General features: G+C 33.9%; 1 protein-coding gene across 1 annotated transcript in view; it reads left to right on the forward strand.

Annotated features, from left to right (window-relative positions):
• The window catches only part of Ralyl (RALY RNA binding protein like), a 322,124-nt gene that overhangs the window by 245,153 nt on the left and 58,595 nt on the right, over positions 1-18,376 (forward strand). Inside the window, exon 3 of the mRNA XM_076835768.1 lies at positions 3,863-3,895. Coding sequence (XP_076691883.1) covers positions 3,863-3,895 — 33 coding nt within the window. The remainder of the gene's footprint in view (positions 1-3,862; positions 3,896-18,376) is intronic.

An 18,376-nucleotide genomic window follows, 5' to 3' on the forward strand; every position in this document is an offset into this window, starting at 1 on the left:
ATAGCAATATAATCACCTGTTTCTAAAACTAAATTGATGAACAATTTTCTCCAAAGAGATGTATCTCCTCATTTTCTTCCTGTGCTTTGTTTTTCAGTTTAAGAGACTAAAATTACTGAAATGAGCTTTTCATACATTCAAACAGTTTCTGCATTTAAAATTAAGAATTTGTCTTTGGCAAATGTCCATTGGGGTTTATTCTGTTCCAGGAACTGTGCTAGATACTCTAAATACATAACTCCTTATTCTTCGCAGTAACCCCTTGAGTTAGTTAGGTTGTTTGCTACATGAGGAAGATGAGATTGGTCAGGTTCTCTGAAACATATCAAAGCTAAGGAACTTGACTCAATGCAATGAATCATGACTAAGCAACCAGTTACAAAGCAAAGCATCACCCAACCTGGGTCAGTTGTCACTTGCTCTGCAGTATCTTCATGTTGAAGATGAGACATGTGGTAGTTGCTGGTGGTGGTTCCCTTCCAAGATTTCCTGCTCTTGGTACCTAGGAATTATATTCTGTGACTTAGAGTGACTAATGAGCAATTATCCCTTATTTCTGCTCAGTTTATGGAGCATCTCCTGACTGGACCTATAGCAGGCAGAACACAAAACTATTGGGAGTCTCTTATCTAAGCAGAGATACAGGTTTAATATTTTTACAAGTCTGGGGATAGGAAAGATAGTGGAATGAGACAGACATCATTACTCTAGGTACATGTATGATTGCACGAATAGTGTGACCCTACTTTGAGTACAACCAGAGAAGTCAAACTTGTGCTTCATTTGTGTACAGTGAATCAAAGAGCATTCTGCTATCATGTATAACTGATTATAACAAATAAATGAATTCAAAAATATATATTTTACCAGTCTTACTCAGACTCTAAGTTCACTTCTCAATCCAAAACTATTATCCTGAAAATATATCATAATGATGGAGGTAAGTATTAGAAGCTCAGATGGAATTGTCCCTAAAGATGAAGCTGTTAGAGGGAGTTAAAAGGAGAAACTTGGGAGATAACTAGATTGTGCAAAGGGAAGAAAAGGAAATCAGTATTCTGGTATGGAAATAGAACATTCAAAGGCACCAATACAAAGTTAAACTAGATGTATCTGCAAAATAAATAGATGATTTCTCTATAATAAAGCATTGAGTAAGAAAAAGAACAATGTGGCAAAAAAGGTGTGGGCACATTTGTGAAGCACGAAAATGTGTGGGCATTTTCCTGTGGTTGTGGAAATTGTCAAGAGAGGTGGTGTCATTACAATAGCATTTTAGCTGTCAGTAGGTTCAGAGGCTGAAATGTTGGTGTAGAAAGAAATTCAAATTATTCTGAATTGCTAAATCTGGGAGAAATCTTGATAGGCATTAAAAATAAAATTGCCTCAATTTGAGAAGTTATTTCCATTTCCTTCCAATAAGATAATTATATGACATGTGTTAGCACACTTTTTCTGTAACAGACATATAGCAAATATTTTAGGATTGTGAACATAAAGTCTTGGTCACAACTAACTAACTCCTCAACTTACTTCTGTAGCACAAAAGAATCCTTAAGCAATATTTATATGACATGGAATGGCTGCATTACAATGAGTCCAATGAGTTTTACTGGGGATACTAAGATTTGAATCTCATATAACTCTCACATGCCACAAAATATTATTCCTTTGATATTTTCCAACCTCTTTAAAAAATATAAAAACCATTCTTAATTTGTGATTTGTAAAAGAAGATGGTGTGTAGGATTTGATCAGTAGGACAAAGTTTGCAAACCCCTGGTTTACAGAATCAATCAAACTCTCAATCCAACATTATTTTGAAAACTGAGTTCTCTTCTGATGCTATTAAACATTTGGAAGGAGACAATCAAAATGGTAAATGAAACAGTAGAGAAGGATCTGCTAATTAGCTAGCTAAAGTAGCCATAGGAATCACTGGGATCAGAGGGACATGTGTCCCTCTATGTTCCCATCCACAGCAACATGTCTGAGTCCTTCAGAAAAAAAGAAAAGTTCATCAATAATTACTATTTCAAATACTCTCTGAACACAACATTTGGACAATTTCAGAGCAAAGACAAAATGTAATAGGCCTCACTTTTATTCCAGTTGTTTATGATACCCAAAAGGAATTTGTATAATATAGTTCTTAAATATATGGGGTGGGTGGCTCAACGGTATCATTTCACACAAACAAATCACACACATACCCTAAATCTGAAAAATGATGGGCTGAAATGATTGACAAGTCCAGAGAAAAGGAATTCCATTAGTGTTCACATGTTATCTTCTATTCAAGGGTTATAAGACCAAAAATGAGGGAGAAGTGATATTATCGTGATAGTTCAAATAAGTAAACAGTCTTCTTAGTCCTTATATAGAATCCCTTTAATTTCTGTCATGTCATTTTCCTTAGATCACTTGGCACTTGCCATGTTTTGTAAAGCAAGTGCAGCTAAATATTTTTATTACTTATCTTCAACTTTTTCTCCCTACTGCTTTTGGCTTATCTATAATACAAATAAGAAAAATAACACATTGTGGGAATTCATTTACGTGAAGGTAGAGATGTCAATAACATTGGAGTCTACAAAAGGAAAAGGTTACATAAATATGCGCCTCTAAACTATTTGCACCAACTGTTGTTTTTATCTTCTCCCCCACCTGCAGCTCTGCAGGGGGATTGCTAGGGTACTGGCTCCCTATAAAAGTTCCCCTGCTGCTATGATTGTTCACCCAAAGCAAGATGGCATGCGGAAGAAACTCAGGCCACCTCTTCCCATAGTGCACCAAGGCATAATTCTAATAAGCTGTATTTTTCCAAATACAGAATGAAGTAAAAACAAAATAGTGATTTACACTAATTCTAAGACAGTCACTTTAATTGTCCATTTTACTATGTAAAATAGTCAGTTGATTTGCAGTAATGCTACAGAACTAAATTTCTTGCCATTTCCTTATAACCATTCATATATTTTTAAATATTTTAAAACCTGAAACCAGCATGTATTTAAAATGTCTTCAGAATTTGTCTACATTTAACCATAATTGTACATTAAGAAACCCACAATGAAAATAACATGACCAATATATGCCAACTAAGTGGTCTCCTTAATTATTAATTTGAAAATATGTACAAATGGATCTTCTCGAGACTTATTTCACTTTTTAAAAAATACCAGTTATTAGCTGGAAGCAATTCTAGCCCATTTTATGATGAGGAAAAATAATCTGTAGTGTTTTTTTTTTTTTAAGTAGCTTTCTCAAGATGTCACAACTATCCAGAACCTTCAGGATTAGACTTCACTTTTGATATGTTATGAGGTAGCGAGAATACCCAGTTCTTAGGAAGAAGAACCCTAATCTATAACCCAACACTACCACATCCCCCACCCAAAGAAAGCTACTGCCACTAAATGACCACATATGACATGCTGCTTCTCTCTTCATCATAGAGTATTTACCCTCAAAATCAATTATTCAGCCAATGTGTAGCCGAAAACATTATACATTTTTTCGCTATTACAACTTCAAATAGTTATATTGAAAGTTCCACAAATTATCACGAATAAAGAAAATAAGATACAGAGAGTACACACTGGAATTAGACTAACACTATTTTCATTTTAATCTACTATTCAAATGTTACCCATTCCAAGGCTCTCTCATTTTACTTCGCCTATGTATTATCCAGCCAGAATTTGAATTAGTTCAGATTAAATTTTAATATATTATTTACAGCATTTTCTACTTCTAAACCATGTATTTCCATCCAATGAGTCAGATTTGTGTAAAAGCAATTTTGAGTGTATAGCAAATTGTTATATTAAAATAAATTTTTCATATATTTTTTTCATAGACTTGAATCAAAGGAGCCTTTCCTGTCTGTTGGGTGAGTATGTCTAAATATTTTAAATATTAATTATTTAATTCAAATTAACAAGATCTTCTGAGATGATATTTGCAGTCATTTAGCCCCATATTCAAAACCATAACATGTCATTGCATGCCACATTGCTCTGTTTGTTTTATACAGACTTAACTAAAATGCTCCTCAGGCTGTTTTGTGACCCCAGAAATTCAGCTACTGGATGCATGTGAAATGCTACATCTTTTGTAAAAGCTAAATAAATAAGTGAATTTCCATATTCTCATTATGGAAAGATGCACAGATTGGTTTTTTTAAAAATTCCCCAGAACCACAGCTGCACTCTTCCCAGTCTGTTTACCCATTTGTATACTATTTCTTTTTAGTCTATGCTACTTAGTGTTTCATCGCATTCCTCCAAAGCTTTCTTCAAAACCTATATCTTTTCTCCCTTTCTCTTATTTAACTTTATTTCTCCAATTGACTCACACTCTTTGCTTCTCTGAACAAGAAGCTGAAGAACCCTGAGGCAGATTTGGGTAAGACAAGTGTATGCCTCTTCTGATGGGCATTGTTCTGAGTCACAGTGCATGTCCTATGTCAACATTTTGTTGACAAGGATGTACATGTGCTGTTTGGGGGCATTTAGAACTAATTAAGAATAAGCTATATTGTTTTTATCTGTTCTATCAAATAATTATTAGACATGTATTCAAATTTCTTATGAAGGGAAATTGCACACTCAGATTACAGTTGGTTTTTGTATCAAAAAGCGTTGAAAGATATGATCTCCAATAAAAATGAAATCATGCTATATTTGATAGGGAAAAAAAACATATAGGCAGCTACTATACTTTTGGCTTAGTTACCAGAAAGATGAGATGGGACTATATGTTTTAATGATCAGATCAATTTTCTTTTATTACTTTTCTCACAGTCCTCCTGGAGTATTTCTATCACACGTTGAACAAAATGGTTCCCAATTCCCTCCTACTCCTCATAAAAGCATTTCAGAAAGTCTTTCAAATCGTGGAAATCAAAATAATTGTTAGGAAAGGTGGAAGGGGAAAAATTGTGTATGTGCATTTTCCTGCAGGATTTCATGAAAAATGAAAGGTCAAGTTGGTTTGATCCAAAAAATCGTTAGAGCATACTACTCTGCTACATCGATCATCAGCTCCTATTGTTAAAAATCTCTAAACCTGAAGAGATCTTTTATTTTGAATGCATATGTGTCTCCATTGAGTCAAGAGGGCTGAAATAACTTCTCTTCATGCCTCACTTAATACAGCTTCTCTGCCACCTCTCCTATTCTCATGACTACTCGGAGATGGAATCCATTTTTTATTACATGCCTCTATTGAGCAAGGGCAGACCCTAAGTAATCTTTGTTTACAACTTATCAGGAGATGAACACTCAGCATTAGAGTGCTGAGGAAAACTTTATGAAACAACCATGATGTATAACTTGACAAATACTTAAAGAACACTGGAATGACACTAATTAAATATTGATGCTCTTTTTCTACATCTTAAAAGTAAATTGGGGTAAAGCATGCAACTCAAATGGTTCTGCTTACCAAATATTATAACTTATAACCAAATTTGCTGATCCCCCCAAAAAATTATTTTAAAAACTTTATTTGTCAGAAAGTATGCATGAATCTCTCTCCTGCCTGTTCAACAAGAAAATGTGGTGAAAATGAACATAATAGACACATATAAACCCACCAGGCACCAGGAAGTCTATTGTAAGAACTACAATTCAGATTTATGTCTTTAAATTTATAGTCACATGTGAAAGGGAATAAGTGCATGGTATACAGTTTATGGTATCAGTATGTGATATTGAGTTTGTCCCCTGTACACCTTGCATTAATTTTAATCCTATAATCAATAAAAGTGTATGCATTATATTAATGAACAAATCACTGCCAAATATTGCATACTTCAGCCCATCACCTGCCAAGTGTCTAAAATGTTTGTTAATATGTATTTCTGAAAAGTGGCTTTTACCCTCATAATCTGACACTTACAAGCTAACTGCATTAATTTAGGCAATTATTCAAACCCCCAAGCTTAAGATCCTTATTTGTAAAATGGAGATTAAATAAGATAATTTTGATGAAACATTTAGCACTGTACTTGTCACATAGATATTGCTCATAAATATTAGCTATTATTACAGTTCTAAAAGGTATTTGTATAATTCTATTAAAAAAATCAGAGATCTCTGAAATACTGTGGATGATAAAGCTCTATTCTTATAGATAGGGCTTTGAATTACATGTGAACACCAAAAGAAGTATTTATAATAGAGGGAAAAATAGAAATTATGATAGAATAAGCTATAAACAAGATTATTACAGATATTGTTTTAGGTTTTAATAATAAACACTAATAATTATCACTTAAATTTGTTGTATAGACATACTGATACTTTTAAATGTGTATTTATTCTTAAAGGAACCAAAATTTTTTTTCTGATAAATGTGCAACACTAATTTTGGAATAAAAATTTTAAATTTCACAACATAAAATAAATCTGAATATACCAGTAGGAAAAAGGTATCAAAGAAAATATTTGCTTACTGAACAAGATCAAGGGATTTGTAAAAAGAAGTTAGGTGAAATGTTAGATCTTAGAACTATATATTTTCAGATCTTAGAACAATGACTATACATTGAAATAAGAAAAGTTTTCCTTCTTATGCACAAAGAAATTATTAATAAAATAATATCATTAGGATAAAAGAAACTATAGTTTCTCCTTGCCTCATGTAATGTAGTTTTCCCATAATATGCTAGAATGAGGCAGGAAGGCTCATCCCATAGTCTGACTTTGTTCCCAGGACAATGATGCAGTGAAAGTGAGCATACATACATGGTTCCCATGCACAAGTCCTCATGTACACTTAGCTCTCTGTAATCTCTTAATAACTCTGAATGGTAACTTATCACAGTCCCTTTCTGCTTTGAAATACATATGGTGGAGTTGATAGCACTGATCTAGGACTGCCTTTGAATTCACCCATCAGAGACCAGGACAGATGCAAAGAACTCAGATGGTGTCAAGGTCATCTCCAAACTGCTTAGGCTAAGGTGCATAAAATCTCATTTTGATGTGTCCAAGACCTAAGGCTGGGATTATATTATAAATCTTAAAGAACTTTAAATATAATTTAAATATTAAATATTTAATAAATGTCTGTTAAATATTAATGAAAATCTTTTTAAAATATTACATATAAATTTGTTCTTTTATATTTTAAAGGTTTTATAAATTCATTATAAATATATCATATTAAGTATGTTGATATCATAAATAAAATAAACTTAAATATTAAACTTCTTGCCCAAGTCACTCACTTAAGATTAACAAAATAAGTTGAGCAACATTTATTTTAGTGTGGTGTTTAAGCTTGGGGGCTAAACAAGTACTAAATGGCTAATATTCTAATTGTCCTGGTAGCAATTTAGAGCAATTAATAAAACTTTTTGCTTACAAAGACTTCCTTTTAGGAAGCATCAGATTCTGATTTTGGAAATAAGCTAGAAGAAAACAGGCATCAACTTTGCATATAGAAAAGTAAGTAAGAACAGAGTGATCATCTCAATTAAGATTCTAAGATATAAATCTTAATTTAAAACCAGTCTTGCTTTTAAAAAGCTTTTTACAGCTTTGTAATGAGAAATACAGATGTGAGAAAGAGGAAGATCCTGTTCATTTGAAGTCTGGGATTCACATTGTAGAAGGACTTGACAAGACAAAGCATGAGTTCTCTTCAAGTACAAGCACTGTGACTGTTGACACTTTGCAAACACTGAGCCACTTGTTAAATACACTGAAGAACCAAAGGAAAATTCCTGCATGGATTATCTCTTCTCACCTCTTCAGTGGGTTAAAAAGATGACTTTTTTCTTTAAAAGAAGACTTTCAATGTAGAATTCATTGTAGTTTGGCATTGAAATCTGAATTATACCAGTCTTCCAGTTAATGAGTTTCTCAAGAGTAAATTTATTATGAGAGTGACTAGCACAAGGGTAAAATTTTTTCAGACTTTTTTTTAACTGTATCAGAGTAATTTAAATAACGTAGAACAAACTAAAAATCTTATTGATATATCTCAGAATATATTATTTCCCAGGTTTGCTTAGAAGATCTACAAGAGTACATCAAAGATACAAATACTAGAATTAATACAATAATCTCTTTTATGACACTGGCTCTATGAGTGAGCTGATCACATACCAGTTAGGCCTGGATCTCAAATGTTCTTGAGATGGATGAAATCTATTCTGCTAAGTCTAAACAGGGAGTAAGCACTGTCGGGTGGCAAAGCTCCAAATTAATCATTTAATTGCTAACAAGTGTGTTTTATTAAATAATTTTCTTTGAATGATGTTTCCCCACTTTGTTCCCAGTCTTGAACTTGTATTGCCACTATACTCCTGCTATTATGAAAACTTTGTTAACCTTATCATTCTTCTTCTTTGGTGGGAGGGTCAATGGGGACTGAACTGAGCCGCATCCCCAGTCATACTTTTTGTATTTTATTTAGAGACAGGATCTCATTGAGTTGTTTAGCGCCTCTCTATTTACTGAAGCTGGTTTTGAACTTGCGATCCTCCTGTCTCAGCCTCCTGAGCTACTGGGATTACAGGCATGTGCCACTGCGCCCTGCTAACCTTAGCATTCTAATTAGGTTAAAGATTCATATTTTATTTTTACCCATGTTTTTTACCCATAGGAAACCTTACATTTAATAACATATACCATATATTATACTATTAGCCACCTGCTTTAAGAGTCCAAACTCTGTGATTTGATTTCCTTGATTTGAATGATATTCTAACATTTTTTATATAGGTGGCATGTGCAGTTTAATTCACCTGATGATCTATTTTCTCACATAAAGGGGCATCTAATTCCTGGTTGTTATGAATAAAACAATGCTCAAAGTGCTCAGGACAGTGTCTGTTTAACAGTGAGTAAACAGAAAATGAATAGCAATTGCAGCTAATAGTCTATGCAATGATTATCACGAGTATGATATTAAAAACTTTAATAATATAATCATGGGAAAAGAAAAGCAATGCTGATCTATGAATGGTTGGGTAGCAGAACATTAAAAAGAAAAAAAGCTAAATTATTTGAATACTGTCAAATTATTAGCAGGAATTAAGGAGTTGTCTTAATTCAGGAATTGAGAAGTTAAAGAAATTGATGAGATGGTCAGGAAAAATTTTAAGTAGGACTTGTGTTTATCCTAAGAGATGCAAGAATTCATTTGAGAGGTATTAAGACTGGCATTCCCGGGAGAATGCAGTAGGTGAAAAACAGTAGAGAGAAGATATCACACCAAGCAAATCAAAGATTCCCATCTAGCAAGCTTGAGAAGTTCATTAAGAGACACGAGAGGCAAGCTAGGCAAGTTAAGGTAGGGTATGAGTTCAGAAATTATGCTAATACACTGAGTTAGCTGCCATCTTATGGATAGAGTCATTGGTTCATATCTATTGCCCCTTTTATTTTGTTTTTAACTGAAGTGGGATAGCATCCAAAATGAGGTCATCGTATAGCTACTTAGAAAGCTACACTAAGTTGAAGTGTGACTTGAAAAAACAAGATTGAAGAGAATCAAATAAGAATGGGAGAAAATGTCAGGTGAAATCCTTTTCTTTAAGAATATCAGAATTAGTAAGTTGATTGGGTGATTTCTTTGAGGATTGTCAGTTGGGCTGGGTAGGATCATGGCAACAGATGACAAAGCTAAAGTCCAGGAACAGTGTAGAAACCATGAAAAGGTTGATGAGAAATAGTCCCTTAGCTTTAAATATGATCATCAGACATCCTGGAATTATTAATAGCCAATCCAATGCCTGTCTTTTGATGGTGTGGTTTCAATTTTCTATACATCTCCAGGGGAAAAAAGGAATAAGGAAATAAAGTCAATTTTCCTCTTCTAAAAATCTATTTTTTCTTGTTGTTGTCGTTGTTTTAGACTCAGACAGTGCCACCACAAAATTAATGATTTCTTCAGCAACGGCACTTGCTTCATTTTTTTTTTTCCAGGGCCCTTCAGGCTACTTCTCTGGAGAGTATACAAAGTTTCCACAGCGCTATTTTTGTAATCTAAAGCAGTTGTGTTTTCAGGCCCGATGCTACAACTGTAATTTTAATTTATCAACCTGCCACTCAGTGAAATGCTGTAAAAACATTTGAAAGCTTAAACCCATCATTTATTTCTGCACCTGTCAATGACACTCTTCTGTACTTGTCAAAATCATTTAAACTGCACCATGATGGCATATACAATATCACCAATAAATTGGGTAATCAATCATGTGTGTGCATATTTTGACGGTGATGTCTTGAATGCATGGGCTCCAGGACCCATTTTAAGAAGCACGAAATCATTACTCTTCAATAATAAAATAGTCTAGTCATCAAAAAGAGTCATCCTCAGTCCTTACAAATAAAATATGTCTCAGGAACAGAGCATCTGATTGTGACTGAAATGGCTTTTCTTTCTTCAGTGAAATGTTCTCCTCAGGGAAAAGGAAATAATTGCAGATTATAGCAGGCAGGAATATAGTGTTACATGGAAGGAAGAAAATGCATAGGATCATTAAATAGATTTATTTAAGCTCTTTTTATAAAGAAAGCAGTGGTGCAGTACTTTATAGCTGATGATATTTCAAAAGAGTGTTATCAGCACTTCCACCACTATCTAATTTGTTCATATAATAAAGTGTCACATTAACCCAAATGTCACAATTCATATCAGTTTTACATTGAAAATTGGCATTGTTATATATCATAGGCAACCTCTTCCTCCCAAAAATTTGGATGAGATCTTTGATCATAATGTCATTATGTTATTAGAGAGAGGGAGATGAAAAGAGAGAGGCAGAGACAGAAAGAGACAGAGACAGAGAGAGAACCTACTCAATCATTAAATCCATTCTACCCCCAAACAAATATGATGTTCTATAGGCTATGAGTCTATTTAAAATAAAATGTTATTAAAATTGCAAAATTAAATAATATTGGCTAATGTTTGTATCCTCTAAAATCTTGTTTGTAGAACAAACTCAATTCCTCACCGCTAAATGGGTCTAAAAGGACAAGTCTTACAATCCCTTTAAAGTCTGTGGAAGGCTTATGAACACTTTATATCACACATTTCTGAAACAATTTGTTTTATAGACATCATATAACCATACATAATAAATAAAGAAACATATTTGACATATATAAGTTCTCACTCATGAGAGGAGCTAATCTTAAGTGGAGTTAGGAATCAAATTTAAATCCACAAAAACTTTAAGAGGTGTATTAACTTACTCAAATACTATTGTTTCCACATTGCTACCAGCACTTTTTTCATAGATGATGAGGGTTTTTGTTTGTTAAGTACTGGGGATGGAATCAGGGCATTACCCATGCTAGGAAAGTGTTATTTCACTGAGCTACACCCCCAACTATAGTCATGAAGTTTTTAAACTATCAGGCTAGATTGGAAAAAGTAATCACATAGTCTGACTGATGAAAGAGATATTTATTGAATGTCTATATGAATAAAACAATTTAGGAGCTGGGGATGTGGCTCAAGTGGTAGTGCGCTCACCTGGCATGTGTGCGGCCCGGGTTCGATCCTCAGCACCACATACAAACAAAGATGTTGTGTCCGCCGAAAACTAAAAAATAAATATTAAAAAAAAATTCTCTCTCTCTCTCTCTCTCTCTCTCTCTCTCTCTCTCTCTCTCTCTAAAAAATGATGTCCTTCAGTAGATGAATGGATAAAAAAATATATGGCATATATATATATATATATATATATATATATATATATATATATATAAAATGGAATTTTACTCAGCAATAAAAGAGAATAAAATCATGGCATTTGCAGGTAAATGGATGGTGTTGTAGAAGATAATGCTAAGTGAAGTTAGCCAATCCCAAAAAACAAACGCCGAATGTTTTCTTTGATATAAGGAGGCTGATTCATAGTGGGATAGGGAGGGGGAGCATGGGAGGAATAGAGGAACTCTAGATAGGGCAGAGGGGTGGGAGGAAATGGGAGAGGGAGTTAGCAATGATGGTGGAATGTGATAGACATCATTATCCAGAGTATGTGTATGAAGACACGAATTGGTGTCAACATACTTTATAGACAACCAGATATGAAAAATTGTGCTGTATATGTGTAATAAGAATTGTAATGCATTCCACTGTCATTTATTTTTCTTTTAAAAATCAATAAAAAATACCTCACTAGAAATGAAAACACAAAATAAAACGTGCTTTGATTTCATTGATTTGACCACCTTTGACCCACCTCAAAGGAAAGAAAACTATGTAAGCTCTCTTAAAGAGAATAAATTCTTTCCTTTTTTAATGACATAAAATATACTTAAAGTTGAATATCTAATTGAATCATACTTGATTATCTAAGTAATTTCTCAAGAGTGTAAATAACATTCATCTTAAGAGAGTTCAAAATTGATTATCCTTTATTCTGTGTTAGTCAATGAATCTTTACTGATTCTCATATGAATAAAAGTGATATCATCACTCTTTTAATACAGGAAAGCTGAGATGCAGAGATATGATAATATCTCCATGAAGACACACAAAACATTTACAGCCATTTGGGAATGAAGCAAGTCTGAGGCCTTTGCTGAAAGAACTGCTAATTTCTAATACTAACACTATGCTCCCTTCTGAGTTTCAGGTTCATTTGAATCATTATGGATGTCTAAATAATAGCTTTAATTATACAGGAAAATAATCACATACATTAAAAGTTATTTATTACTTTTTAGAGACACTGTGAATCTCAGACTTGCATTATAAAAGTGCTAGGCAAGTTTTAAAGGCTTACTTCTCAATCACATTCTGATCACCTCGCTAAGAATGACTGATCTTTATTTCATTAGTCTCAAAATATGACCTTTTCAATGCTTTTAATGCCATTTTCAAAGCACAGAAATACTTTTTGATTCAAAAGGATTTTCTGCTTAACTCTACAGAACAAATCAGTTACCACAGTATAATCAGTAACTGCCAAATATTAGCAAAAGTCAGGCAATACTTATTCTTTAAGAGCTTTTTAGAACATTTTTCTTTTAAAGCTCAAAGTATCGAACAACTATATCTTGTCACGTGCTAACCAAAGTAGACATTAAAATGAAGAGTTAACCCCCAAATGTTTCTTATTTTTAGAAACCTCATTATTTCTTTGGTACAATTTTTACTAGATCACATTCAAGATACACTACAGGCCACATTCAACTTCAAAATGAAAGTTATTTCATTGCAGTGGTAAGCAAACCTTGACTACAGTTTCCCTTTAGCTTCAATGAAAAGCATGTAAAAGATGAAACACTTGATGGGACATTTCTTCAGATATTGGCTAAATTATCATATCATGCAGGCAGTATTTCAACGAAGTGTATGCTATAACCCAATTGGATCTTAAAAATCTTGAAAGCCTTGTAAAAAGTGAGGCTCCCCAGAGAAGCTATTTTAAAGATATGTTCTGTAAATCATGGTCCTTTGATTATCCTCATTAATCTCGGTAGGGCTGTAGCAGGCTAAGTACTTCAAATTCCCATGTAAGACCAGCAAGTCACAGATTAAGAAGATGCCCAATAAATCAAAGCATTCACTCCTAGATTTCTTAAGTTGCCAGCTTTGACTTTGAAGCTCTAGAGAAAGGATTGATAGTATTGATGGCCTTTGTGCAATGAACAGCTGTCCAGTTTCATTAAGTACCTCCATTCATTATTTGACAGGCACTGTGTGTATGAAAAGTATGATGTGGTAACAATGTCAGCTGCTATTCTCTACTAGCCCATGAGACAGGGACAGTTTCCTATTAAATATTGAGCTTTCTTTCCATATTGTAAAGATCACAACACTAAGTGGTTATTGCTGCAGAATTCAGTATTAGACGTTTATTTTTGACAATGTCAGATGAAGAGTGGTATTAAGTAAGATATACTTAAATATATCTAAGAGGTTCTTCATATTCTTCAGTTTACTTTATTTTGAGAAACACTGTTCAATGCTTAACATTGAGACTTGTGAAGTACAAACAGGGGGTTAAAAACAAGAAGTGGATATTACAATGCCATTTTATTCTAATTGAAACTTCATTCCCAGGAATGAATGAATATCAATTCAGTTATATTTAGAAAGGAGGTATTCAGTGCAAAAGTCATATTGTAAAAATGCCCAAAGTCATATTGGTAGATGCAAAGCAAAATTAAAAAGTGGACCAGATTCTGGTACTTCTCATAGTGGATTCAGTAAACAGTGCTGATCAGTGAATCATTTTATACCAGTTCATGACTACATAAATAAAGCAAGAGTAATTTTTTTTCTGTAGTGCTGGGATTGAACCCAGAGTCTCACACCTGATAGGTAAACACTACCAAAGAACAAACATTTGAAAACTTTTACAGCATGTTGACAGTGCTGTGACATCAAGGTATATGATTTCATACAAAACTCTCAGACTCTGATGGATCGGAAAATTTTTAAATTAAACACCTGGTCCTTTATCACAATAAGTTGGGAAGCTTTGCACAAGACTAAGTCTTTCCCTTCAAGGAGGTTATAAACTAATTAAGAGGATAAAAGAAATAAGCTGATATCTGTAGTATAAGAAATTGGTTAGGAACTCTAACTAATGGACAAGAAAAAACAAAAATAAATAAATATCTGTCCCACACTGCATGACTTTATAATTCTTGAGGTAATAAAAAGTTGTGAACTATTAATACACGATGGGATGTAAAGCTAGGCAGGTTCTATTTGCACTATGGAGATAGCCAGTAGCACTATCTGGCTGAACGAAAAGGTATCTTACAAGAGACACTGGATGAAACAAGGCAGAAAATTCAACAGTTGTTACCTTAAGGGAAATGCAAAAGCACAGACCACATGTCACCTTTCTTCAACTCCCTCTCCCTTTCCCTCCTTTAACCTTCCCTTTCCACTTTTCCTACCCCTCTCTCCTCCTGCTCTGACTCCCATCCCTTCTCTTCTCACCCCCTCTTTTCTCCACTCCTTCCTCTCCTCCTCTTCCTGTCTTCCAGTTCTCCCTTATTTTACTTCCTCCCCTGTTCTTCTTTCCATCCCTCTTTCTCCTTCTTGTTGCTGATACTGCTTTTATTTCTTCATTTAAAAAAAAATGTGTTCCCTTTGCTTTGCAACAACTCTCACCAGCAGATGGGAAATGAATACATGTGACATGTTTGCTGGGTGCCATTTATCACATGAAAATTCCTAACACTCCAACTGGTCCTTGGTCCTTGTGCTTCACAGAAGATTAAACACTCTACCTCTACCTTAACCACCTATAGAATATTAGTATAACACAGAAATCTCATTATTTTTCAATATTACACCAGGATGAGACTGAGAAAAATTACCACCCAAATGACCTACAGATGGCAGTTGACATTCCCAGTAAATCCCTAGGACCCCATCCCATCGTGCTGCAATGAACCCCACCAGGCAAGAAGCTCTGCAAATATGCATGTGTGCACAAGCATACACACATACACACACACACACACACACACACACACACACACACACACAGCTTCCAGCCAAGTTTTGGCACACTGCTTTGAGATCTGATCAACTAGTAAAGAATCACCAGACATTTGAGAAGATATTCAAAGAAAGAGAAGCCCAAGAGAAAATCCACACAAAGAGAATTCCACACAAATACAGAAATTATAGTAAGCATAAAACTAAATGGAACTAAACAAACAAAAAAACTAAAAATAAAGCTTATAATTAATATCCTTAAATAGAGGAAAATATATTGTAGCTTTATTTGTAAAGTGTTATGTAAAAGTACATATGGAAGATAAGAAAAAACTTCCTGGAAATTAAAAGCATTTTTGCAGAAATAAAAAATTCTATAGAAATTTGGGTATGAACTTAAAAGATCAAATAGATATAAAATACTAAAGACTTTAAAATAATGAGAACCTCATCTCAGAAGTTCAATATCTAGCTAATGAGGAAAACATTCTCAAATGCTGTAGAAATATGTTCTCAAAATAATATGTTCTCAAATAAAAGAGCAGTCAGCACAGTAAATGAAAGATGACCCAAACTTGGGCAGACTATAGCTAAGAAGACCATAAATGTGCAAATAGCAAAATAAAAGCCACTTATACTGGAATCACCATTTGACCCAATTATCCCACTCCTTGGTATATATCCAAAGGATTTAAAAGCAGCATACAATAGTGATGCAGCCACATCAATATTTATAGGAGCTCAATTCACAATAACTAAGCTGTGGAACCAATTTAGGAGTCCTTCAACAGATGAATTGATAAAGAAAATGTAGTATATATTCACAATGGAGTACTACTCCACTATAAAGAAAAATCACTTTATGACATTTTCTGGTAAATGGATGTATCTGAAGACTATCGTGCTAAATGAAATAAGCCAATTCTCAAAAACCAAAGTTTGAATGTTTTTTCTGATATGTGGAAGTTAATTCATAATAAGGGGGGATAAAAAGGAAAATAGAAGTTTAGTGTAGTAGACAGAAGGAATGGGTAAAGGAAAGACAGTGGAATGACTCTGACATAACCGATATAACTTTCCTGTGTACATATATGAAAATACCTAAGTGAATCTCACCATCATGTACATCCACAAGAAATCTATTTTTTAAAATGACAATGGGTAAATGGCAGAAAGATCAGTAGAGTAGAGGAAAGGGAGCAGGGGGTGAAGGGAGGGGAGAGGAAGAGGAAGTACTGAGGACTGAAGAACAAGAAATATCCCATGCTTTTATAATTATGTCAAATGGATTCTACTGTCGTGTATTAAAAGATCCAATAAAAATATTTTTTAAAAAATACTTGGAAGAAGAATGACATCAGAATTTCTCAAGATTAGAATCATGTGGATAAAAGAATAATGCCTTCAAAATTCTGAAGGAAAATTATTTTTAGCCCAAATATTTAGGCTATCAATCAAGTCAAACACATTATCAATCAAATCACAAAGACAGAAAAAGATAACAGTAGACTATTGTTTTTACAAGTAGTTATATTCTATAAAGTCAGTGCAAACTCTAAATAACCAAGCATGGAGCCCATTGTTCCTAGAGTAAATACAGGATTAGGTTTCTGGGAGCCTCTGGTCACAGTTTTGCCAGCCATTCAATAAATAACCATGCATATGTATGTTTCTAATTGAAGACTCCTTACTTGATATGCACTGTTAACTCACTAACATTGGATTCTTAGTCAATAAATAGCAGACCATTGGATTCTTGGTCAATTCATCTGGACAAAGCTGATCTAACATGTGTCTTTTCTTAAGGCACCTCACAATCCTCTTGCACTTAGGAACTCTAGACAGCCCTTCCACACTGTGCTGGGGGCCATCTCAAAAGTCAAATCAATAAACACAAGCACAAAAAGGAAAACAAAAATCAAAGCTTTAAATAGATCACAAAACAGATGGTTGTATATAGTATGAGAGCAAAAAATGAGGTGGCAGAGTGCCACCTTGTTCAACTTCAGCTAGGAACGTGCACATCAGATGACTTCAAATTTGTATAACTCTCTTTTACACGTGTGTGAATAATTGAAAGAACTTTCCCAGTATTGGTTTGGGGGATACAAATCATTTTGCAAATTCACAAATAGAGAATCCACAAATAATAAGAATCAACAGTTTTTTTGGAAACCTAATTATTCACAAACCCTTTCTAATAAATCTACAGACAGTTGTTCCATTAAAATCATTGAATGAACAAAAAATAAAGGGGGGGTGGTAGGGAGGGTTTTTAAAACAAAAGAGAAGCAAGAAGTTCTAAGGTGAGGAGGGGTACAAGGACAGTGGCTTTGTGGCAGACCTGTGAGAGGTCTGGCTTGTAGCAGAACAATGGAGAGCTCTGGGAAGAATGAAAAAATTAGACAAGTATAAGGGCCAAGTAAACAACAATTTGTCCAAGAAGAAAAGTTAATCATTGCACAGTATATTACTCAGCTATGAATAATATTTGCATAGTTATAACAATATAAACACTAAATGTTGACTTAAGCAAGACAGAAAAGAATTAACAAGGGGAAAAAACATGGAAGCTTGTGAAAAAAAATTTCTTTTGTACAAGTAAACAGCAGTATTCTGAGGGCTCAAAGAGAACACATTACCCTGAACATGGTTTAATTCTAGAAACTAAAGAACATTACACAAAAGGTATGTTTTCTTAGTTCCCATAAGGCTAAAAACTGCCTCTAAGAAACATGAGTAGGTCATAAGAAACTGATTGTTAACAAAACCTCAGAATCAATATAATGCTTCACTTCTAGTAGTTAATGGAAGATTTGATGAACAGGGGTGGAGGACTTCAGTAAATAATTAGAGACAAATCTAATCAATAATGTCTTAGTCAGCCTTTCCGCTGCTGTGACTAAAGGATCTGATCAGAACAACAGTA

The sequence above is a fragment of the Callospermophilus lateralis genome, chromosome 16, assembly GCF_048772815.1.
Source record: "Callospermophilus lateralis isolate mCalLat2 chromosome 16, mCalLat2.hap1, whole genome shotgun sequence".
Taxonomy (NCBI): Eukaryota; Metazoa; Chordata; class Mammalia; order Rodentia; family Sciuridae; genus Callospermophilus; species Callospermophilus lateralis.